The 26,287-nt window shown below is 41.7% G+C and overlaps 1 protein-coding gene across 6 annotated transcripts in view; it reads left to right on the forward strand.

The window, feature by feature from the left end:
* usp2a (ubiquitin specific peptidase 2a) overlaps positions 1-26,287 on the forward strand; it is a 58,344-nt gene that overhangs the window by 7,736 nt on the left and 24,321 nt on the right. For 5 of the 6 annotated variants that reach the window (XM_029445954.1, XM_029445956.1, XM_029445953.1 and 2 more), the window contains exon 3: positions 16,533-17,382. In XM_029445954.1, coding sequence (XP_029301814.1) covers positions 16,603-17,382 — 780 coding nt within the window. In that variant the 5' untranslated portion in view covers positions 16,533-16,602. Of the gene's footprint in view, positions 1-16,532; positions 17,383-26,287 lie in introns of those variants that run through there. The other variant, XM_029445959.1, reaches the window with a different exon arrangement.

The following is a 26,287-nucleotide window of genomic DNA, read 5'->3' on the forward strand; positions in this document are numbered from 1 at the left end:
TTCCATTAGCAAAAGTTGTGGATTGTATCTACTACTTTCTTTTATTAACACCTCCGTGTTAATAATAACAATAATGCACACTAATGATGTTGATACTAATATTAATCCTACCTTTTCCACCACCAAAGCTACTTCTAATAAAACATTATAAATAATAATTTAATAATTTAATCAGGGGGAGTGCCGCCCTGTACCCTGGCAGCAAAGCAGGGTTGGGATCAGGCATCTCTAAAGTGGGACAGCAGTGTTGGGACAGCAGTGTTAGTCCGGCAGGGTCAACCGGGTTATCATTTTATTTTGTAGTTGGTGATATGAAATTATGTTTGTTTTATGAGCATGACCCCTTAAAGAAGTAGCTCCCACACCCTAAGGAGGGGGCCTGTTTATTAGACATTGACAGTCAGATTTAGTTGTGGTGTTGGCTGAGAGGAGGCATAAGTTGACCCAGCCTTCCTTCCCCATGCTGCCCGCTCCAGAGACCCGTCAGAATGCCCCGAACGGAGCCACAGCTGCCAGGGACAGGGCAGGGTACGACCCTGACAGTTCTCACTTAATATAATTATCAATAACCTTATTAAGGATATATTTATGTGGCGGAGGAGATACAGAGGGGGAGAAAAAAATGTTAAGCAATGCACGCAATTGACAAAGTGCAGACGTTTGTCCTGAAAGGATTCAGGAGAAGAAGAGTTTTACGTTGAAGATAATCAAATAATACTGTAGAGCGCAGTAAAGAAATTATCATATTGGTCAGCCTTATTTAGACATCTGCAGGCTGAAGGAGTGAAGTGAAGTGAAACCATAAGCATACTGTGTAACGATGGGACCAGAACACAGGAAAAGAACTCAAATGCACAACTCAGAGACAGATCTAGTGTTGGTAAAAATAGTCTTTACTAGTAGCAAAAATGGGTTCGGTACACGGGAAGGAAGTCAGATATCAAACAAAACAGGTAAGGAGTAGGCAAAGACAGAGTCAGGTCACGGAAGTAAGATCGAGGAAACCGGGAAGTCGAAGGCAGGAAACAAGAACAGGATACACAAGGAACAACGCTGGAACTCTACGACACAAAGGTACGAAGACGAACTGGCAACGAGAGAAACAAAACACAGAATAAATACACCAGGAAGTGGGCGGTGTAACGAGACACAGGTGTAGACACTAACGAACAGATTGGAAACACCTGGGGGCAGGAAGTAGACACAACTGAAGCGAGAGAGAACAGGTAAGTAATAAAATAAAACAGAAAGTACAAACAATAAACATCAGGAACCCTTACAGTACCCCCAGATGGCCACCAGAACCTTTGTTGGATGACGAAAAGTGTCCAACATACCCCAGGGTGACATGAAAGGAGGGAGGTGTGGGCCAAATGAATGACCTGGGAATAAAGAGATTCAGGAACAAATAAACGGTTAGTCGGACATCCCTCTGGGACCTGAATGTACATGTTGGCTTGTTTGACCTTCTCCTTAATACCCCAAGTAACTGCCCCCACAACACAGGCTGGTGGAAAAATTAATGAACGAGCTCTAGGAGTAGGATCAGGGTCAAACAGCCGTGACAGAGCATCGGCCTTGGCATTCTTCAACCCAGGACGATAGGATAAGGCAAAGTCAAATCTTGTGGACAACAAGGCCCATCTGGCCTGTCTGGAGTTGAGTCGTCTTGCGGATCGAATGTACTGCAGGTTTTTGTGATGCGTCCAAACTAAAGAAGGATGCTCTGCTGCCTCCAACCAGTGCCACCTTGATAGCAAGCAGTTCCCGATTAGTAACGTCGTAATTTCTCTCAGCTGTAGAAAATTTTCGGTATAAGAATGCACATGGATGCAGCTTGTTATCCTTCTTGGATCCGGATGTGTGAGAATCGGGGCGGAGATAAAACTCATCTTAAGTCCCTGGAAAGCCTTCTCGGCCTTGGAATCCCACAGGAATCTAACTGAGGAAGAGGTTAGGGCATGTAGCAGAGCTGCAATAGAGCTATAGTTCCTGATGAATCGTCTATAGAAATTTGAAAACCCCAGAAAACATTGGACTAGCTTGCGACTAGTAGGGGTCGGCCACTGAGTAACAGCACTGACCTTGGATGGGTCCATCTGAATGTTATTCTCCGCTATGATGAATCCCAGAAAAGACACTATAGGAACGTGGAACTCACATTTTTTGGCCTTAACAAAGAGCAGGTTATCTAGGAGTCGCTGTAGAACCTGGCTAACATGCTGAATGTGGGATTCCTCATCTGGAGAAAAGATGAGGATGTCATCCAGGTAAACAAATTCAAACCGATTCAGCATGTCACGAAGAATGTCCTTTACCAAGGCCTGAAACACAGCTGGAGCATTGGTTAAGCCAAACGACATTACAAGATACTCATAATGTCCATTAGAAGTGTTGAATGCCATCTTCCACTCGTCCCCCTCTCTTATCCTTACCAAATGGTAAGCATTGCGTGAGTCTAATTTGGTAAAAAATCTTTGAGTCCTGTAAGAGCTCAAAAGCAGATGAGATAAGAGGAAGTGGGTACCGGTTCTTAATGGTGATGCTGTTCAGGCCCCGGTAGTCAATGCAGGGTCCAAGAGTCTTATCCTTCTTGTCGACGAAGAAAAACCCTGCTCCTGCAGGCGATGATGAAGGACGAATATTCCCGGACCTGAGGGCAGAGTCAATGTAGTCCTTCATGGCCTCTCTCTCCGGGGCTGACAGGGAATACAGGTGTCCTCTCGGAGGTGAAGTCCCGGGAAGCAAATCAATCGGACAATCATATGACCGGAGGTAGGGCTGTAGCCCGAGTCTTGTTTAACATCTCCCTGAGTCCCTGGACAGGACAGAACCCCGGATAAATCCTGGAAGTCTGAATTAGGGGTCCCACCGCATTCGTTAGCAACGGTGGTGGTGAAAGCCAGTTGCTCTGGGGTGTCTCTGGAGGAAAGTGAAATTCCAGCCGTAGATCTGACCGGAAAACATGTAGATGCACACCCTTGTGTCAACCTAGTACTCTCCCCGTAGCCCAATCCATATGTGGGTTGTGTTTAACCAGCCAAGGGAACCCCAGGATGAGTGGATGTGCGGGAGAGTCAAAAAGATGGAAGCTGAGGTGCTCTGAGTGTCCGTCTGGGATGATGAGTTGGATCGACTGTATGCAGTGTGAAACTCGGCACAGCAGCCGACCGTCTAACACCTTAGCCTCTAGTACTTGGGGTAGAGGAATCAGCTTCAGACCCAACCTCTTAGCTAGTCCCTAATCAATGAAGCTCTCATCCGCTCCGGAATCCACTAAAGCGGGATAACAAAGAGCTCCACAAGGGGAAATAAGCTGAAACAACCAGGTCTGACCAAGCTGCATCGGCTCCTCTATTCCAGCTGTTGGCATTGGAGAAACCGGCAATGGAACATGTGGACGGGAAGAGGGCCCCGAGGGTGAATGAGGTAATCTTGACTGACCCCACTGCCTGATAGGAGAGACAGTGCTCTCTCTCCTGTTCCCTCTCCCAGATCCAGTTGTCGATACAGATAGACATGGCGATGAGAGAATCCAAATCAGATGGAAGCTCGAGCGGAGCCAACATGTCTTGTTGCTGGTAGCATACTTCGGCAGCTCCAGCTTGACCCAGTTAATGTTGTTATATTCTTGATCACATCGGCTAATTACCTGTCATCTATCTAAACCTATACTTGTACTTCCTAAGCACTTACAACTCTCTCCTTATCCTCCTTCTCTTAGCGACTCTCGCTAAATCCTCAATTCTTTACGCTCCGTTCGGCTCTGCTAACGTTAGCTGCTGCAGCTCGGCAGCTAGCGATGGCATCTCCCTCTTCTGCTCTCTCCTGCTCGGTGTGTTTCATGTTTAGCTATTGCTCTGCCTCCTTTAGTGATAATGGTACGTGTATTAAATGTAGTTTATACGCAGGGTTGGAGGCGAGTTTTAGAGGGATAGATGAGCGGCTCCGCACCATGGCTAGTCAGCGGTTAGCAAGTGTAGCTGTTAGCAAGCCCCCTGTAGCCGGTGCGGGCCGACCAGTGGTATCTCCTGTTAGCTGTCCCCCGGCGGGACCCGAGCAGCCGGGAGACTGGGTGACTGTCCGAAAGAAGTGTTATCAGAAGCCCACGGTTCACCACCAACCGCTTGCTGTTTCTAACAGATTCTCCCCACTCAGTGACACACCAGCTGAGAAGCCAACTCTGGTTATCAGGTAGCTCAATTTTGAGATACGTTCATTTTGAGACACCAGCGACGACAGTCACGTGCATTCCTGGTGCCAGAGCGGGCGACATAGAAGCACATTTGAAACTGCTGGCTAAGACTAAACGTAAATACAGTAAGATTGTTATTCACGTTGGCGGTAATGACACGCGATTGCGTCAATCGGAGTGTACTAAAGTTAATGTGGAGTCGGTGTGTACATTTGCCAAAACAATGTCGGACGTAGTTTTCTCTGGTCCTCTGCCAAATCTTTTGAATGATGACATGTTTAGCCGCATGTCATCATTCCGTCGCTGGCTCTCACGGTGGTGTCCAGATAATGATGTGGGCTTCGTAGACAATTGGCGGACTTTCTGGGGAAGACCTGGTCTGATTAGGAGTGACGGCATCCATCCTACTTTGGCTGGAGCAGATCTCAAATCCAATAATATTACAAAGTTTATTAGTGGACCTAATCCATGACAACCCAGAGTTGAGACCAGGACAAAGAGTTGCAGTCTTACACACTTCTGTGTGCTTCTTACCGGGCAGTCACCCACTCAAATCCCCATAGTGACTGTGTCTGCCCCACGACCACTGAAACTAATCAAGTCTATGGTTAACAGAAGAGGAGTTATACATGAAAACATAATTAAAATAAACACCACCGCTGCAAAAGTACAACTAAATCGAAAAATTAAATGTGGGCTCTTAAACATCAGATCTTTATCAACGAAAGCTGGATTGGTAAATGATTTAATATCAGATAATAAGATTGATTTATTTTGTCTCACTGAAACCTGGCTGAGACATGAAGAATATGTCAGTCTAAATGAATCCACTCCACCTGGTCATATTAATACTCACATTCCTCGAGGTACTGGCCGAGGAGGTGGAGTTGCGGCCATATTTGACTCAAACCTCTTGATCAATCCTAAGCCTAAACTAAACTATAACTCTTTTGAAAGCCTTGTTCTTACGCTCTCAAACCCAACATGGAAAACAATAAAGCCAGTTTTATTTGTTACTGTGTACCGCCCTCCTGGTCCATATTCTGAATTTCTATCTGAATTCTCAGAATTTTTATCAAATTTAGTCCTTAAAACAGATAAAGTAATTATTGTAGGTGACTTTAATATTCATGTGGATGTTGATAGTGACAGCCTTAATAATGCATTTATCTCAATATTAGATTCAATTGGGTTCAGTCAAAATGTACATGAACCAACTCACTGTCTAAACCACACTCTGGACCTTGTTCTGGGATATGGTGTTGAAATTGAAAGTTTATTAGTGTGTCCACATAATCCTCTTTTATCAGACCATTTTTTAATAACTTTTGAAGTCCTGTTACTGGACTACAAGCCAGTAGGCAAAATATCCTACGCTCGATGTTTATCTGAAAGTGCTGTGACTAAATTTAAGGAAGTGATTCCATCAGCACTTAATTCAATACCAGGACTCAATATCAATATAACAGAGGACTCCAATGCTAACTTTAGTCCCTCCCAAATTAATCATCTTGTTGATAGCGCTGCAGCCTTACTGCGAATAACACTCGACTCTGTCGCTCCTCTAAAGAAGAAGATCATAAAACAGAAAAAGAAAGCTCCATGGCTTAATTTACAAATCCGCAAACTAAAACAAAAGTCGAGAAATCTTGAAAGTAAATGGCGTTCCACTAAATTGGAAGAATCTCGTTTAGTCTGGTTAGATCATCTTAAAACGTATAAGAAGACTCTCCGTAATGCCAGAGCAGCTTATTACTCTTCCTTAATAGAAGAAAATAAGAACAACCCCAGGTTTCTTTTCAGCACTGTAGCCAGGCGGACAGAGAGTCACAGCTCTACAGAGCCTTCTATTCCTATATCGCTCAGTAGTGACGACTTCATGAGCTTCTTTAACGATAAAATTTTAATTATTAGAGACAAAATTAATCTCCTCCTGACCTCAATTGGTAATGACTTAACTTCAACTGTTGGAATTTTAAAAACATCTGTAACTCCTGAAATATATCTAGACTGTTTTACTCCAATCAACTTCAACAATCTCATCGTCTAAACCATCAACCTGTCTTTTAGACCCGATTCCAACTAAACTGTTTAAAGAAGTTTTACCCTTAATTAACACTTCGTTATTAAATATGATCAACCTGTCTTTATTATCTGGCTACGTACCAAAATCCTTTAAAGTAGCTGTAATAAAACCACTTCTTAAAAAGCCTGGTCTTGATCCAGAGATTTTAGCCAACTATAGGCCGATATCTAACCTTCCCTTTCTCGCTAAAATCCTTGAGAAAGCAGTCGCAAAACAGTTGTGTGACTTTTTACATAATAATAGTTTATTTGAGGTTTTTCAATCTGGATTTAGAGTTCATCATAGCACAGAGACGGCACTGGTGAAAGTTACCAATGACCTTCTATTGGCTTCAGACAAAGGACTCGTCTCTGTTCTTGTCTTGTTAGACCTCAGTGCTGCTTTCGACACTGTTGATCATGACATTCTACTACAGAGACTGGAACATTGTGTTGGCATAAGAGGAACCGCACTAAGCTGGTTCAAGTCCTATTTATCTGAGCGATCTCAATTTGTACTTGTTAACGATAAATCCTCCATGACAGCCAAAGTCAGTCTCGGAGTTCCGCAGGGTTCTGTACTTGGACCGATTCTATTCACCTTATATATGCTTCCTTTGGGCAATATTATAAGGAACCACTCTATAAACTTTCATTGTTATGCGGATGATACCCAATTATATCTATCAATTAAACCAGATGAAACCAATCAATTGGCTAAACTTCAAGCATGCCTTAAGGACATAAAAACTTGGATGTCTAGCAACTTTTTATGTTAAACACAGACAAAACTGAAGTTATTATACTTGGCCCTAAACGCCTCCGAAAGCATTTTCTAATGACATAGAAGCTCTGGATGGCATTAATTTGGCCTCCAGCACCACTGTAAGGAATCTTGGCATCATCTTTGATCAAGATCTGTCGTTTAACTCCCACATAAAACAAATCTCAAGGACTGCCTTCTTTCATCTACGTAACATTGCAAAAATAAGACGCATCCTGTCTCAAAATGATGCAGAAAAACTAGTCCATGCATTTGTTACTTCAAGGCTGGATTACTGCAACTCATTGTTATCAGGTTGTCCCAAAAAGTCGCTTAAGACTCTTCAGTTGATCCAAAATGCAGCGGCACGTGTATTGACTAGAACAAGGAAACGGGATCATATTACTCCTGTATTAGCTGCACTGCACTGGCTCCCGGTAAAATACAGAATAGAATTCAAAATCCTTCTCCTGACTTACAAATCAATTAATGGTCAGGCTCCAGCATATCTTAAAGATCTCATAGTACCTTATAAACCAACTAGAGCATTACGCTCCCAGACTGCAGGGTTACTTGTGGTTCCTAGAGTCTCTAAGAGTACAATGGGAGCCAGAGCCTTCAGCTATCAAGCTCCTCTCCAGTGGAACCAGCTTCCAGTTTGTGTTCGGAGGCAGACACACTCTCCACATTTAAGAGTAGGCTAAAGACTTTCCTTTTTGATAAAGCTTATAGTTAGGGCTGGCTCAGGTTTGCCCTGGATCAGCCCCTAGTTATGCTACTATAGGCTTAGACTGCCGGGGGACACCTCCCTGCTCTCCTCCTTCTCTTCCTCTCTCCTCCCCTCCCTCTCTCTTCTTCTCCCTCTCTATCTGTATGCATTTATGTAAATGTATGTTACTAACTCACCATCCGGGGTATCATCCCCGGAGTGTCTGTCTCTCATGTGGCAGGTTGCCACTGATAAAGTTTACGTCAGGATCATGAATCGTGACAGCGCCTGCTGACCTGGTCCTGCTGGACACCGGGAAGCCTTATTGACATTTTCCTGGATTCATCCAAACTTTCTATTTCTTTTTTTTCCAACACAACATAATTTCTGTCAAATGTTGTATTTGTACTATGTTGTTTATCCTGTACACACGACATCTATTGCACATCTGTCCGTCCAGGGAGAGGGATCCCTCCTCAGTTGCTCTCCCTGAGGTTTCTTCCATTTTTTCCCCTTTAATTTTGGGGTTTCTTTTAGGAAGTTTTTCCTTGTGCGATGTGAGGGTCTAAGGACAGAGGATGTCGTAACCTGTACAGTCTGTAAAGCACACTGAGACAAATGTATAATTTGTGATATTGGGCTATACAAATAAATTTGATTTGATTTTGATTTGATTTGATTTAATGGGATCGGAGAGTCCATAACGGAAGGTGTCGAAAAGAGCCTGATCATTCCAACCGCTGTCTGCAGCCAGGGTCCGAAACTCTACGGTGAAATCGGAAACCTGCCACCTCCCCTGTCGAATGTCCGTGAGTGCTCTGGCGGCCTCTCGGCCCGGAGCTGTGTGGTCGAAAATCTTCCGCAGAATCTCCGTAAAACCCCCCAGGGATTGGCAGATTGGAGAGTCCCTGGCCCATTCCGTCGTAGCCCATGCCTCTGCTCGGTCTAAGAGATATGAGATTACGTACACTACTCTGGCACGCTCCGTGGGAAAGGAGGCTGCCTGTAGCTCAAAATGTAATCCGCATTGGGCCAGGAAAGCCCTACAGTTCTCCGAGTCTCCAGAAAAGCGCTCCGGTTGGGAGAGATGAAGAGCCGGGTACGAAGTCATCGGGACGGTGGAAATAACCGGAACGGTCTCTTGGACTGGGGCCGCCATGGTAACTGGAGTGAAAACCGGAGGCCGTATGTCCTTGAGCTGCGCCCCTAGCTGTCTAATCTGTCCGGACAGCTGGCCCACTTGGTTGCCAATAGTGTTCTGGAATTCGTTTTGATGATCTGTCAAAGATCTTACTCCCACGCAAACGGAGGAAAGTTGCTCGTCGAGACGTTGAAGACAAGCTTCTTGAGCTTGGATCGCAGCTTGGATCGCCCCGGAGTTGGCTGAGTCCATGTTTGGCCAGTTCGTACTGTAACGATGGGACCAGAAAACAGGAAAAAGAACTCAAATAAAATATGTGTATCTGACCCAGCATTGAATCTTGATTAGATTTTTACATATAATCACAGTACTCACCTCAGTACTGCACTGACTCAGTGGAGATTGAGCTAACCATTTACTATAGTACAGCACTTCTCTAGACACTCACACACAGACACATATACTCTCAGTCCAAACCACCAGAGAGCGTCCATGCTGATGTTCCATAATACAATGTCACCTCAGGCCACGGCGGCTATGGCATCCTGCGTCATCACACACACTCCCGTACCACACTTGAGATTGGCTCTGCTGCCTAATATGCCAGGAGGAGACCTGGGAGGACAATATGTACTGGCTCACTGACTCATTAGAATGATGGATTTTCAACAGAAGCACATTTCTGTGAGATAATTGACGCAATCGAAATCAACAAGAGAATTTGCAATGTGTATATTGCTTTTATCAGCATATCTGTTTTTATATTAAAATAAAATACACATGTGGGCTTTAAAAAGTTCTTACAAATATTGTTCTACATATTAGTTAGGTTTATTTTCAAGTATTTTTCATTGAGGATTACTATTTAGGGTTCATCCTTTCTTATTTTATAATATGCTCAAGTCTCCAAATGTTTCTCTCTCTTAAAAAAAAAAGTACTTATCTGTAGTTCCAGATCCTTCAAATCAAGTTATATGTTTTTGCCACATGCTGGTTCAAGTTCAATAGTTGATGACAACCTTACGGACTGTAAAACCAAAACGATGAGCTAAAAGGTGCTAAAATCTTAGGCCGAGTGGGGAGCTTCAGGGTCATATTTATCCACAACAGGCAACCCCTTTCACATTTATTTATTTATACATTTATTTAATTCTTATAATGCACATATTGAGCACTGCAGCTTTAAAGTAACAATTCACACTGGTTTTACTTTTCACACACTGTCAATTTACAAGGTGTCAATCACCAGCAGTATCAAAGATGTCTCTTGAATCCAGTTCCAGGTAGTGAAAGTGTGGTTCCTAAAAGTTTTTAGCTTGGTTCTCTAAAACCTGCCCAGTAAGTGAAACCTCATCTCTCCGCTCTTTGCCAAAGATTGTCAGCAGTCAGCTGCTAAAATCTTCTCTTCCCCTGCGCTCATGCAGTCACTTCTGTTGACAGCTTGCTTATTACAGATTTAGTAGAAGCTTGGCAGACCAATCAGATCTTTCATAGTATTACAATGTTGTATTTTCACATAGGACTGGGCAATATGGCCAAAACACCCCAGTGTAGGTCATTTCATATGTTGATAATGATATACGGTATATAAGAATTTATCATGTTTTCTGGTAAATACTATATACTAAATAACCAAAGCCTCTGTTTGTCTACTCCTGTGTGAATTAAATATTTGACAAATAGTACTGAATAGAGTATTTTTTTCTTTTTGTTAAGAACTTTAGTGCAAAATTAACAGTTTCAAGTGAAATTATAGAGAACAAAAAAATAGATATTTCCAGCTACACTGACTATGTTTACATGCACGCACACACATACAGAGTAATCAGATTAAGATAATAGTTTGATTGAACTACTCTGAGGTATTTCAATATGCATAATTCTTGAGTGTAGGAACGCAGGAGTTGAACAATAAAGCTGAATGAATGAAGAAAATCCTGCTCAATGCTTTTGGAAGACAATATTCACAATGTATTTCAACTAACATTTGGGTTCCAAGTGGACCTTTACACTTTACACTTGATATCAGACAGAATTGTCAACTCAGTTTCCTCTTTCATAGTAGTAGAATGTTGTATTTTCAAATTGCTATACTTTCCCTTTCTATTTTCCTCTGACCTGTCATACAGTATATCTCAAAAGTGAGTACACCCTTTAGATTTTTGCAAATATTCTGTTATATCCTTTCAGGGGATAACATTATCCTACTGAAACTTTGATATAACTTAAAGTAGTCAGTGTGCTGCTTGAATAAGTATAGATTTATTGTCCTTTGAAAATTACTCAGTACACAGCTGTTAATGTCTAAACAGCTGGCAACAAAAGTGAGTACACCCCATAGTGAACATGTCCTAATTGTGCCCAAAGTGTCAATATTTTGTGTGACCACCATTGTTATCTAGCACTGCTTTAACCCTCCTGGGCATGGAATTCACCAGAGCTGCACAGGTTGCTTCTGGAATCTTCTTCCACTCCTCCACGACGACATCACGGAGCGCACGGATGTTGGACACCTTGCACTCCTCCACCTTCCTCTTGAGGATGCCCCACATGTGCTCAATTGGGTTTAGGTCTGGAGACATACTTGGCCAGTCCATCACCTTAACCTTCAGCTTCTTCAGCAAGGCCGTTGTCATCTTGGAGGTGTGTTTAGGGTCATTATCATGTTGGAAAACTGCCCTACGGCCCAGTTTCCGAAGAGAGGGGATCATGCTCTGCTGCAGGATGTCACAGTATATATTGGAATTCATGTGTCCCTCAATGAAATGCAGCTCCCCAGTGCCGGCAGCACTCATGCAGCCCCAGACCATGATGCTGCCACCACCATGCTTGACTGTAGGCAAAACACATTTGTCTTGGTACTCCTCACCAGGGTGCCGCCACACACGCCGGACACCATCTGACCCAAACAGGTTTATTTTGGTCTCATCAGACCACAGGACATGGTTCCAGTAACTCATGTTCTTGGATTCATTGTCTTCAGCAAACTGTTTGCGGGCTTTCTTATGCATCGGTTTCAGAAGGGGCTTCTGTCTGGGGCGACGGCCATACAAACCGATTTGATGCAGTGTGCGGCGTATGGTCTGGGCACTGACAGGCTGACATCCCACTTCTGCAACCTCTGCAGCAATGCTGGAAGCACTCGCACGTCTATTTTTGGAAACCAACCTCTGGATATGACGCTGAGCACGTGGACTCAACTTCTTTGGTCGACCCTGGCGAGGCCTGTTCCGAGTGGAACCTGTCCTGGAAAACCGCTGTATGATCTTAGCCACTGTGCTGCAACTCATTTTCATGGTGTTGGCAATCTTCTTATAGCCAAGGCCATCTTTGTGAAGCGCAATAATCCTTTTTTTCAGCCGCTCAGAGAGTTCCTTGCCATGAGGTGCCATGTTGTCCAGCATTCAGAGAGAATTGTGCCCAAAACACCAAATTTAACAGCCCTGCTTATCATTTACACCTGAATCCTTGTAACACTAACGAGTCACATGACACCAGGGCGGGAAAACAACATCATTGGGCACAATTAGGACATGTTCACTATGGGGTGTACTCACTTTTGTTGCCAGCTGTTTAGACATTAACAGCTGTGTACTGAGTAATTTTCAAAGGACAATAAATCTATACTGTTATTCAAGCAGCACTGACTACTTTAAGTTATATCAAAGTTTCAGTAGGATAATGTTATCCCCTGAAAGGATATAACAGAATATTTGCAAAAATCTAAAGGGTGTACTCACTTTTGAGATATACTGTATGTGATTTCATCTTATCCTGTTCTCTAACTCTCCAGCAGCACACGGGCTCAGTTTTGTCATGTCCTGGGTGGTTTTCTAAAGGAGGGAAAAGAATACAAAGCATTATGTGCAGTCTGTCGCTCTGATAGTCAGTGTAAATTGGCCTGCTGCTACTTTTAAGTCTTTTGTGCGTCAGTAGCAAGCAAACAAATGCAGTGCGTTGCCACAGTAGCTATGGTAACTACTGGTTACTACTGTGGTGGTGTTACTCCCACGGGCGTGATTTGCTGTTTGCACTTCACTCTTCACTCAGCTCGCCCACCAGGCTAGCCCAAGCTTGTTTTACTCAGCTGCCCTGGGTCGCTAGCTGTGACACAACTGTGGGAATACAGAGGGGTGCATGCATGAAGCAGTTGGGGTAAGGTTCGACTGAGGTGCAGTCAAGGGTTCATAGAGGCTACGCTTATTCAAGGGTTGGCGAGTTCCAAAATATTATTGAGCCCCAAATAAACACAAGAAAACCACAGACCTCCATTTGATATACATTTGTGGGAACACTTTCTTTGTATTATAATGCATTATAAACATACCTATAATTGGTTATATTATGCTTAGAGCTCTGTATAATTATAGTTTAGCTTTAACAATAATCATAACACATTATGAAGTACTTTATAATGACTTAATAAGATGATTAATTATGTATCATAATACTTCATAATTGCTGGTCACTCGCTGACTTTTCTTTTGCAAGGATCATAGTGTATTATAATTCCTATAGTTGTAATACATAATATTGTTTTTAAAATGTACTATGATCCCTATATATAACACCCAATGACACAAAATGGCATTATTATAACATTGATTATAATATATCTCAAACTGATTTAGTTCAAACAAACTAGGCCTAATATAGTGCTGTAAAAAAAAGTTAATAGCTTAGCAACCATTCTATTTGCAACAGAGTTAATGCACCACTGATTAATCCTGCAGACTTTTAGTATGCTTGTAACCTCAAACTAACTCACTACACTAGTTGTTTTGATTGACGCTTGTTTGTTCCAATTTTCTGTCACCAGTAACTGACAAAAGTGGTGATGGCTAGTAAATCCAGATGCAAAAACTATGGTTGATGTCAGAGACAGATTGTTCATGTTTTACTGCCATCTGCAGTGCAGAACCAAAATAAACCCTCCAAACAGCACTGCTGCTGCCAAATTATAGAAACTAACCTCATGCATGTACCGAGCCTGTCTTTAGCGAGCTGACTTAAAGCAAGGCCAGCTTCTCGGTGCTGTTAGCTTGGCTGGCTTAGCATTACTTAACTGAATATCCACAGCTGCCTGCCTGGCCTGTATGTTTTGGCCAGCAGTGTGTGTTGGCCTGTCTCCAGCACTCTGCCTGTCTGCCTACTCCTGATCCATATGCTGAATTATTGATTAAGCCATGGTCACAGAGAGAGACAGGCAGAGGGAGAAAGCGATAGAGACCCAGAAGGAGGGGAAATTACACCGAGGGAAGTCGGTGCACTCGGAAGAGAAGGCAGGCTGCTGAGGAGGAAGAGAGAGAGTATGGAGAGAGAAGAGGCGAGTGAGACAGATTAAAGAAATAGGAGCCTCCCTCACTGAACTCAACACGGATCAGCAACACCAGATACTTTTATTTATTCAGACGCTGGCTGCTCAGCATGTGAACAAGAGCCTCCCTCTGCCTCGGCCGCCACAGGAACACACTGTGCTTGCTGCCTGCATGGCTTTACCTCCAACTGCTGGACTCTCCTATTATAGCCGTGGGAGACACACACTATACCGAGAAGCAGTCTCTTGCTGGTGCCATGCAAGAGAGGGGTTTTCCAATTTTAGTTGTCAAAATAGTCAGCAGACATTGTAGTCCATATTTATCTCCTTGATTTTAGAATGTGGTTGTAGTTGGGGGTCTCAGTGCGTTTTCCAAGTGACTGGGATTTAAAGATCAGTAACTTAAATAGTGTATCAGCAAGCATGCGAGCTAGTACTAATTATGTCACTGCAGATCTGTCTCTACCGGATTGTATATCATTCTCCTCTGAGTTGCGTGATGTGGGATCATGGTATAGGACTCATGTGTAACTAGCCGTGCACTGTGAAAGCCTGTAGATAGGCAGCATATACCATAATGAAGGGGGGTTATGTCTCTAGATAAAACATAGCCATGATACCCTTATGTGCCTGTAAACAAATACGAGTAAACAGGGGAGCTTTTCAACGGTTTCTGATCCACGTGGAATAAGTTAGAAAGAATAACTTTTGGTGGAAAATGTTAAATTACATAAAATTATATTATATTATACAGGATGTCTCCACAAGAAAAGCGTGAGTTTTTACAATTCCTTATGACAAATAAATAATTTTTCACCACGTCAATGATTCAGTTCATATATGCCCATTTTTCCCTCTCCACGTAGATCATAAAATAATAATAAAATATTTAATGTTTGGCAACAACGTACTGAATCGCAGCAACGGACCAAAGCAATCAATGCAGCATCTACTTGTATATGTCTATGGTGAAAACCATTTAATAATGTTTACCGTGGCTCTGGAGGACCTTTACATGACATAGAAGTGTACAAAAGGCCTAACAAGCAAACACAAATATCAGTTAATAAAAATAACATCTGCTATCTGATAAGTCAAAGCAGAATGATCTGGGAAAAAAAACTCAACACTAAAAATAGATGGTCATCACAAACCATCCATGTCAACCAAGATCACCACAGAACGGAGAGTTACATCTACAAGTTCAAGCATAGAATATAATATAACTTTCATATCAAAGTCCTCATTAAGGCCTTTATTTTGTGAACCTATTGATATAAAAAAAGTTCCCTTTGACAAAGTTTTTTTATTTTTGATCAATTTTGCCTCTTGAGAGAGTCAGTAGTTTCATTAGACATTATGAGTGAATACATTAAAGTGACAGGCCACAGGACACATCATCGTACCTAATTCCACCCTCACATTGTTTTAGCTTCCTGGTAGTTTAAACCAACATAGACTTTTTTCACAAGAGCATTTTAGGATGTAAATCACATTCTTGATATGTTTGATATTGAGCATCTGATATTGTAAAAGCGTTGTTTTTATAGAATTGTTGCACTTGGGCACAATTACCACATGTGACAAAATGCTTTTGTAGTGGGCAACATCTGTCTGGGGCTGGGAGCAACATTAGCTTGTTAAAACAAACTACACATTTTTAACAGGAAGCCTGCAGAGCAGAGTGTGCACTTTCTGGTTAAATTATCAAATTCTACTCACTGTGGCTTTAAAGTTTGAAGAAATTCCATTATCATTGTAGGCTAATGCAGTGAAGATATTTAGGATAAATTTGCACTTACTACTGCATTATGTACCACACAAAAAGAACATCAACTTTGACAGTGTTGGCAGTTAAAGGAGACATGATGTTCACTCTGATAGATTATCTAAATTATTGAAGTGTCAAGTTGTTGTGAGTTGATTTTGATGTTGAAGCTAATGTCCGCTTGAAAGTCCAGAAAAAAACACTAAAACACTGTAGAATGCTTTGAAAATGGGTTGCAGTAATGTAAAGGAAATTAGATTTGTAGTAAATGGGTTTAAGCATTTGAAAAGATATGCTGATATAAGCATCAGTCTTAGTGTGGGTCAGTGTTTGGTATTTGGTAATGTGTTACTCAGAATATATCACTTTTCATTTTTCATGTTTCACGTTTCAGTTTTCATGATAATATGCCGAAAAGGTGGAAGTGTTATTGTCAGTGATGCACATTCTTGAATCATTCTGTCTTTAAGTCCAATTAATGCTTAGTGAAGCAAGGATAAATGTTGCTGTAGTGTAAGTATTGATTTGGTTGCTGCTGATGAACTAATACTTGTGTGTCTTTGCTATGGCTGCAGTCGATGCAGTCTTCCAGAGGCTCTCCCTCCCTGTGGCTGAATAAACCGCAGCAGCAGCAGCAGCAGCAGCATGTCCCGCGTCTCTTCCACCGCCAAGCGCTACACTGGCCCCTGCTACACCGGCCACTACAGCTCCTACAGCTCCTCCCTGACCCCAAGCCTTAGCTCCTACAGTGAGCGGGACAGGCTGTCTTCCTACAAGTCCCCCACATCCTCCACCTCCACCTCTTCCTCAGGTTACTCCTCCAGCTATCTGAGCAGCTCCGCCGCCCGCAGCCGCAACTATAGCACCTCCTCAGAACCCGACCGCGACCGGAGTCGAACTATCCCACGCACTGACATCCTCGGGAGCAGCATCAGCAGCCGCCGAAGTGAGAGCCTCAGCAGAACCCCCATCAAGAGCTATGGCGGGTTGGGGCTGAGCGGGGGATCGGCCTATACCGGCTACACTTCCTACTCCTCCGCCCAGTCCAGCTACCTCTCCTCTTCACCGGTGGCCTCCAGCATCTCACTCAACCGACGGAAATCTGTCTCCCAGAGTGACTTGAGCAGGGACTTGGCCTCTCTGGGCCTTAATAATGCCTCATCCTCTTCCTCCAGCCCGTCTTCTTCCACTAGTGCCCTGCGGAGCTACCGCAGTCGGGCCAACGATGTGGCCAACTCGTATTGCACGAGCTCCCGTCCGTGCTACTCAGGCCTGTCGCGGAGCTCTACTCAGGAGGCCCTCTCACGGAGCTCCAACCAGGAGGCTTTCAGCAGCAGCAGCAGCAGCAGCAGCAGAGCATTCAGCTCTTCGACATGGGAGCCGAGCAGTAACAGGCTGTCCGACTCCACCACCAGGGACTCCACGGTAAGAGAATATCCTCTGTTCTTCTTTCACATAGTGGCTTGATGCTTGCTGCTTTTATTCGGGGTGACTGCTCCAGATGGGATCAGTATCCAGGGGCTGGGTAAGAATGGAGCTGTAGCTGCAGTCATCACCACAGATGCACACTGGTTTAATTTCTTTAGTTTCACACCCATGGTAAAGCCCAACAATGCTTGTGGCTTCTGAGAGTACTGGCTTTTACCAAATGGGGGCGCTATTGTTCAAATGAATTTGTATGCACTTGAAGTGGTTTACAATAATAACCAGACATGTTACACTCTCATGCCATGTTCCTTGCAAGGTTATAATAGTTTTGAATTTTGAATTTCATTTTAGTTTAGTTTTAGTTAGTTTTCAGAGTATGTTTGATAGTTTCTCAGTTTTTTGCTTTAGTTCTTCTGAAAGGTTTAGTTTAAAAAAAAATATATGTTAATTGTGTACATAAGCAGTTCCATAGTTATGTGACAAATGAGCATTGATATCTGAGCCCCTCTTACTCAGCAATAAGCTAGCTGACACTCTCAGAAAGAGCTGCTTGGCTATGATAAGCTGGGTCTGTAGGCCACTAGCCTCATATCTAAGATCAGTATTAATGACCTGAGCTTGCTCTATACAGGTCAGAACGCACAACTGACCCACTTCCCCTCAGGATTAGTCCAGATAACCACTTACATGAGTGGAGAAGGAGGAGGAAGGTGTGAAGGAGGGGAGAGTGGGTGGTAGGAAGGATGAAGAGTGGAAAAGAGAATTAGGGAGAATCTGTGTTAAATATTTAATTTAAAGTGCTTTTCAGTCAATTGCAGGTAGTTATTATAACCATGACTTAACATCTCCTGAAATATAGTTTTGTAAACGTAGAATCAAACTTACATTTACTACACTATTAAACTGAATGGCCCATAAAAACGTTTCCATTCAAATTCAATTCTCAGTTGCACATTATGTTACACTGGTATTGTTGTAAGTATCATTTGTTAATCAGACAAACTTATAATGTTCTTATTGTAGTTGGAGTGTAGTTATTATTGGTTGCCTCTCCTTGAGTATATTGATGTGTGTTAGATTGAAGTGATGAACTGAGAAAATATAATGACCGTTTTTCATTATTTTCTGACATTACATTGACAAAATCGAGAAAATAATCAGATTGATTGATTGAGAAAATGATTGTGAGTTGCAGCCCTAAACAACCACTTCAAAGAATAACCAGTCAAAATGTATCATATAGTCAATTCAGCACCTTTCTTACAGCATTTCAATTCTAAAGATTGAAAGGGTCCGGCACTATACTGGGAACTATGTGAGGTCACCGGACACCGTGCACTGATCAGAATGTCCTTACACACCCCCATAGTCTTAATCAGCCTAATTAATTAGAATCACCTGGGTTTACTTTGGGTCTACAGGGTCTTTAAAACTTGCAGCCATCTCAAAACGTTGCATTATTAGTACGTAGTAGAATAAAAAGTATTTATGTTTGATGATGTAGGCCTTGTATAGTGTGTTGTTACTCTCATGTCATACAGTTAGGTCCATAAATATTTGGACATTGACACAATTTTCATAATTTTGGCTCTGTACACGACCACAATGGACTTGAAATTAAACAATCAATATGTACTTTCAGGGCAGACTTCCAGCTTTAATTTGAGGGCATTTACATCCAAATCAGATGAATGGTGGAGGAATTATAACACATTGTATACGTGGTATCCCCTTTTTAAGGGACCAAAAGTAATTGGACAAAGTAACATAATCATAAATCAAATTGTCACTTTTAATATTTGGTTGCAAATCCTTTGCAGTCAATGACCTGAAGTCTGGAACCCATAGACATCACCAGACGCTGGGTTTGGTCCCTGGTGATGCTCTGCCAGGCCTTTACTGCAGCTATCTTCACTTCCTGCTTGTTCTTTGGGCAGTTTCCCTTCAGTGTTGTCTTCAGCAAGTGAAATGCATGCTCAATTGGATTCAGGTCAGGTGATTGACTTGACCATTGCAGAACATTCCACTTCTTTGCCTTAACAAACTCTTTGGTTGCTTTCGCAGTATGCTTTGGCTCATTGTCCATCTGCACTGTGAAGCACCATCCAATGAGTTCTGAAGCATTTGGCTGAATATGAGCAGATAATATTGCCTGAAACACTTCAGAGTTCATCCTGCTTCTTTTGTCAGCAGTCACATCATCAATAAATACAAGGGGACCAGTTCCATTGGCAGCCATACATGCCCACGCCATAACACAACCACCATCATGCTTCACTGATGAGGTGGTGTGCTTTGGTGAAGTCTTCTCTTGATTGTTGACTTTGACACAGATACACCTACCTCCTGGAGAGAGTTCTTGATCTGGCCAACTGTTGTGAAGGAGAGCTCTTTAGACTTCATATTGAGAGTTGACCTCAACAAATTCCAAATGAAAATACCACACTTGAAATGAACTCTAGACCTTTTATCTGCTCCTTGTAAATGAACTAGGAAATAACACACACCTGGTCATGGAACAGATGAACAGCCAATTGTCCAATTACTTTTGGTCCCTTAAAAAGGGGATACTACGTATAAAATATGTTGTAATTCCTCCACCATTCATCTGATTTGGATGTAAATACCCTCAAATTAAAGCTGAAAGTCTGCACTTAAAGCACATATTGATTGTTTAATTTCAAGTCCATTGTGGTCATGTACAGAGTCAAAATTATGAAAATTGTGTCAATGTCCAAATATTTATGGACCTAACTGTACATGGACTTGCTGTATGCACTTGAATGACTCTAGCATATGGAACAATATTAACTAACTGGTCTTGTGGTGGGGCTGCCTGCTGTCATGAGGTATACTTGAACAAATAAACCCAGCTGTACATACGTGGTCTAACACAACCTGCACATTATAAAATCCTGGGCTCTCCCAGTCAAAGATGAAGACTATTGAGGGGGGGTTGGACTAAAAAAGTTCAACCACTGGATAAAATGCTTTGTTCCGTATAGTGATGGCCTAGTAGTCTAGTAGTACGGTTTCCAAACAGAACATCGGCTGGCTTTGAGTTCAATACCAGGGCTGCCACCATTGAGCCCCTGAGCAAGGTACTCCAAAGAGACTGTCCCTGTAGTTAGTTCACTGTAAGTCGCTCTGGATAAGAGCGTCTGCTAAATGTAATGTAAGAAAAGCTCATTTTATAGTGTCCTATGAGCCTGCAGCTCATAACTGTGAAACGCTAAGAGAATGTTAGACCGTCTTAACCATGGACCATGAGCTAATGTATTAATATCAGTGTAGGTGATGCTGGTTCCTGAAATGGAATCGGTAAGTTTGAACTAAACTTTTAATCTCATTAAACCCATCAAGTAATCAACACCTATCCATCATGCACAGACTACACAGCTTAAACTGGATGTCCCCAGCTGGGCTGTATGTACTGTATGCACATTAAATCACCCTCTTCCTCCAGGGCAGGGCGTCTTCACTGGTTGTTGCAGCTCTAACTGTGTGATGGTCTTAGCATATCAATTCTATTCATAAAGCTCTCAGTCAGCAGTTCCTTACATCGCAAGTGAACGGTGTGTGTCAAAGATAGGTCCCATGGTGATGTCTTCAAATATTTTGTTTTATCCGACCAACAGTCAAAAATCAAAGATTTTCAGTTTAATATCATAGAAGACAAAATAATATTCACCTTTGACCAGCTGAAACCAGAGAATTGTCATCAATTTACTTTAAAGACGCCGATTATTTAGTCAATTGAATAATCAATGAATCAACAAAGTTTTAAAGCATTTGGCTGGCCTTTACTTTAGTGCTAACAGTTCACTTGTAACTCATTACAATTCCCCTTTCATTCAGAAATATGTTTTTATGACTATTAAAATTAAAGAACATATATTTAAATGTTTTAATAATAGTAATTGATATTAGTGACTCCGTTGCCATGTCTGAAAATGTGGATTACAGATCCCATTTATTTTCTAATATTGCAAACGTTTGAGATATTAGTAAAAGATTAAGTTCATTCTCAATAGAAGATGAATCCAACAACACCAACAATAAAATATATTTTTGGTGTTTTATATCTGTATTAGTGAAAATCCATGATTTGTTATGCCCAATTCAATATCATGAATCATGAACTTTGATCATGTGGTGCGTCAAAGCTGTCTCTATAGATCCCTTGACCCTGTATCCCTATATACCCTGTAGACCAGTGGTCTTCACTATTTTTTACATGAGAGCCACATTGATAGGACAAAGTCAATAGGAGAGCCACTTTTACCGCAAAGTATGAAAAGCTACATCCAGTCATAAAAAGCCTGTCTGCTTATTAATCTGTCATCTCACCCAGAACATACAATATGCAATGCAGCCAAACAATACAAGCAGGATTAGCTCAATACTGGGATGACATTGTCAAACTCTGCAAACAATATTTCTGCTGAAGCCAAAAAGCAGTGTTTCACAATTTTTGAGTCTGAGAAGGTTTTTTTTGCCCGAGCCAAAATCCATGCGATCTCAAAAGATGCCTCAGTTAATCGTTCAGCTGTATTAGTTGACCTGTGTATGAGCCTTTGTTTTCCAAAAAGAGAAGAAGAATTTTGGATGACTTCGCTTGAAACCAGAGCGGGTCTGTTTGCACATTAAGAACGAAGGGTTCGACTCGTGGAGGACAAATACTAATTTCTGTCCACTTTTCTTGAAATTTCCTATGCTCGTCTTGTATGGCTCGTACCTTTTCTTTTATTAACGGCAGCAGCTGATGTCTGTCCACATCTCCAGCATCTTGCTCTCGATTTGCGGTTGTTGGATGCGCCAAAGCCAAATCTTAATGTTCCTCGTTTGTCACGCTTTGTTTCTGTCCAACTGGTGTGCAACTTTTTAAAATAAGAAATCGATCCATTTTACGTCTGTAGAAACACGTGCTAACTAGCATGAAATGGTGAAACGAGTCGACCAGAGCCAAGCTAACGCGAGTATGAAGTGCCAGGTTGGTCGTAGTATCCTCCAATTTAAATGCTCTAATTTAGCGATATAATTTTTTTTTAGCAAATGTCTATATTCATAAGCATGCTTATGATAACATATTTTTCAATGACCTTAAGTTTTTTATATATATATACTAGCCCACCACGTATCTACCAGTCCAAGAGCACATTCACCATTGTAGTGCTGATAGACCGCCAAAACTGGCAACTCCGCAGTGAGTCAGTGTTGGGCCGAGCAAGTTTAAATATCTTGTTTCTAGTTTATATTTACATATGTTATCAATTATTATTACATATTATTGTATTATTATTTGTAGGCTAATAGAGCAGACACTGTGTTTTAATGGGTTGTATGTAATAGCCCTGCTTGTTTTTAGTGTTTTTAATGAAATATCTGTATTGACTGCATAATCATATCTATCACCCCTTTATTTAGCCCACTGCCACGCGAGCCACCAATTAAAGCTTGGCGAGCCGCGCAATGAGTAACACTGCTGTAGACTGAGGTGTGTTTGAAGTTGAACTAATTCTATGGGTCAACCCAAACTCCAGCTCTGTGGCCTTGGTCTTGTTTGGTGTATAACCCAGTTTGAGCATCTCTATTGTCTTGTGAAAATAGTCATTCTCCTTCAAAAGTTTTATTCAACACAGCTTTAGTTTGGTTGTTGTTCGACTTGCCAAATATGTTAGATAAGCATTCTCCAGTTTCCCGTCCACATACTGCATTCTTCTCACTTTGTTCCCATCTCAATATGCACAATTTGACCTTGTTTGTTTTAGCTGTTTTTCAAGTGTCCTAATATCCAGTAAATGCAATGATGCCAGTCCTACAGAATGACTAGAGAACAACTTAAACTAACACTAGTTCTCCTCTTGTTGTTGTTTATGAATGTTTGAACTCACTTATGCTCTCCTAATATAGTGATGGCAGAACAAAGTAAACACAGTCCAGATTATTTCTCAGAAGCTTACAGCACAAACACAACACAAAAATAGCAGCTGCTGGTGCATCATCGTCCTGTTCATCTGGTGCCATGTTTATGATGGCAAGCTGGTTAGCATGACTATTTTTCTTGTTTTCCCTGTTTCTCATGCATAATATAAATATCAGACCAGGACATGTACAAAAATATTTATATGGCTTAACTAGGCATAAGATTTAGATTTGCAGAGTTTGGCATGCTTTTTGTTACCATGCCTTGTAACCTTGTAACATTGTAGGCAGTCTTATTCATCACATGTTCCTCTCGCGCCACTTTCAAGCATCTCATGAATGTCTTGAATTTGTCAGACCTTTTTGAAATCAGGTACAGCTTGTTTACCTGCTGCTGGTAGTTGTTATCTTGTATTAGCAGGTTAGCTCACAGGTGATAGACTCAGACAAGACTGTTTACAAAGGCAGATAACAATACACAAAACCTTTCACAAAACAGGTGGGTTAGCTTGTGAGATGGCGAGCTAACATTTAAAGTCTTTAGTGTTGTCATAAACTGGGTCACCTACAATGCAATCTTGTAACCCATAGGCTATTGGTCTGACGACGATGGACCTTTTGGGGGCAAGGGCAATATTTCGAGGGGTTCCGATTTAGCCCGCGGCTCTCAAGTCCAAGACTTCCTCTTCCGTGTGCAGGTCATTGTTTACAACCCGATTAGCGACTTGTCTTGACTGTACAACAGTGCAAGAAACACAAACATTCAGCGGGTCATACAGATTGTAGACAAATTATTTGGTTGGTCTAAGTTTTTGGAAGAGAAGAGATTTTTACCCTTTGAACTAGTAGTACGCACTCACAGTTTTTCTGTGCAATGATGTATTACTGGCAACATTACAGGCCTGATCATCTGACTATTGCAAATCAGTATTGACTTCCAACCCTGTTTATTACTGTCTAAACCTTTTCCGGTTTTGTACAGGGGCTTTGTGTCACTTATAAACCTGAAACAAGATACACTACGGTGTTCCTCAACTTGGATTTAGAGCCAGCTCTTTGTAAAAACAATGACAAGCGTTCACTCTTTTGCTCCTACAAACAAACAGCCACAGTAAGGCCAGGGTGGTATGTCAAATCAGATTTTGCCCCAAGTTATTTTTCAGGCGTTGTGTCTAGACTTATTGTTGAGTCAACAGTATTTTTAGACTGTCAGATAATTCAAAAAAACACAGTCTGGTACTCGGAGATTGTTCTTTGGCAAATAAGGGACAGTACTTTAGTAGCTCAGTTTTGTAAGCTATTAGTTATTATGAGTTTGCTTGGTAGGGTTTGTGGGTCAGTGTGTGGCATGTCTATCAGAGCAGCTATTTTATCATTACACCAAAGCTGCTGTCTATAGATATAATACAGTACCTATTCCATGGATGCACCAGTACCAACATTGGGATCTTGACCTCAAATCAAAACAAGGCATATTTATATTTTCTATACTATCAGTAATAGAATATAATTTTTCACAAACAGAGCATAGAATAGTGCTTTGAAGTCAATTATATTCATCCATACATTGCTTATCCAGGTCAGGGTCATGGTGGTAGCTGGGTGTGCAGCAGCCCAGATGTCCTTTGTGTCCCAAACAATTTACTCTCTTGTCTTTTGTGATAAGCGGACCTCATAATCAGGCATCTAAACCACCTGAAGTAATTTCTCTGATGAAGTGGCTAGACCCTGAGTTTCTCTCAAATTACAGAAACCTTCATCCATTTGTGCACAATGAGTCTAGCCAAAAACTTAGGACTCCTTTCTCATTCACTTTGGGTCACTACCTAAAGCTCATAACTTTGAAGAGCTTTGCTTTGTGGGTCTGATTTCCCCTTCACCACCAGTCTGATACAATGGTTGCATTACTGCAGGTGAAAGGTCCATGTGTGTGCTGGTGCTCGAAAAACAAAGGGAAGTTAAAGGGGTGGCACAGTTCTCTCTATTTTGTCCAAGAGGGGCACACAGTGTCAGACTTTTATGCCTGATTTAGACCCACACTTTCTTGTTATGATGAATTATGAGCAGACCATAACCTAGTCTTATTGACTGAAAAAGTCACTTAGACACACTAACTAACCGACTACACAAAGGAACTGTAAAAACTGAAATTATCGTTGCATTTTCACATTTCCGACAATGTGAGACAAATAACCAAATCTAAACTTCAAATTGTTATTCTTCATCAAAATCCCTTTATTCTACATGTCTCATTTAAAATGTTGCCAAAAATAAACGGTTTGCACCAGATCCTGTAAAAACATTACATTCTTGGAAGCCATGAATGACTCGGCTGAAACCAACAGTCACGTGACAAAACTTCAGCGAAGCTTCGACTGAACTGCTGTTTACACAGAGCAGAGAGGAGAGGACAGGAGAGGTTGTAGAAATGTAAATATTTCAATATGTATAGCATGTTTTTTCCAATATTGGTAACACTTGTAGGCACTTGGAAAAATGTTGTATATATAGATTCCATTTCTTTCCCAATTTTTGTCAAATAAATTAGGAGCAAAAAGCACCCCAAACTTATCTGATATACAGTTCTACAGTTACTGTCAAGGAGACTTCATTCTGTTCTGGAACAGCGACACAGAAGGCTTCGTTCTGTTCTGGAGCTCTCCCACATACTGTGTCAGCATTTCACATTAGTGTTAGCAAGTTAAAGAATGCTATGCCCCTTGTAGGAATGTAGAATAAGGGCTCAGGTCAGCCATAAACAACAATGAATTGTTTTAAGTGCCCTGCAAAGGAATATGTTGTACCTAGGTTACATTTAAGCACTTGAGTGAAGAGAATGTCAGTCTAATGTGCCTAATTTATCTTGGGGAATAGAGCAGCTATCCTTAGATAATTGTACTGACTTCTCCTAGATAACATTGCTCAAAGACTGCTTTTATCCCATTTTTATACCAGACAGCACTTTGCATCAGATATC

Source organism: Cottoperca gobio, chromosome 13 (assembly GCF_900634415.1).
Source record: "Cottoperca gobio chromosome 13, fCotGob3.1, whole genome shotgun sequence".
In the NCBI taxonomy this organism is placed as follows: domain Eukaryota; kingdom Metazoa; phylum Chordata; class Actinopteri; order Perciformes; family Bovichtidae; genus Cottoperca; species Cottoperca gobio.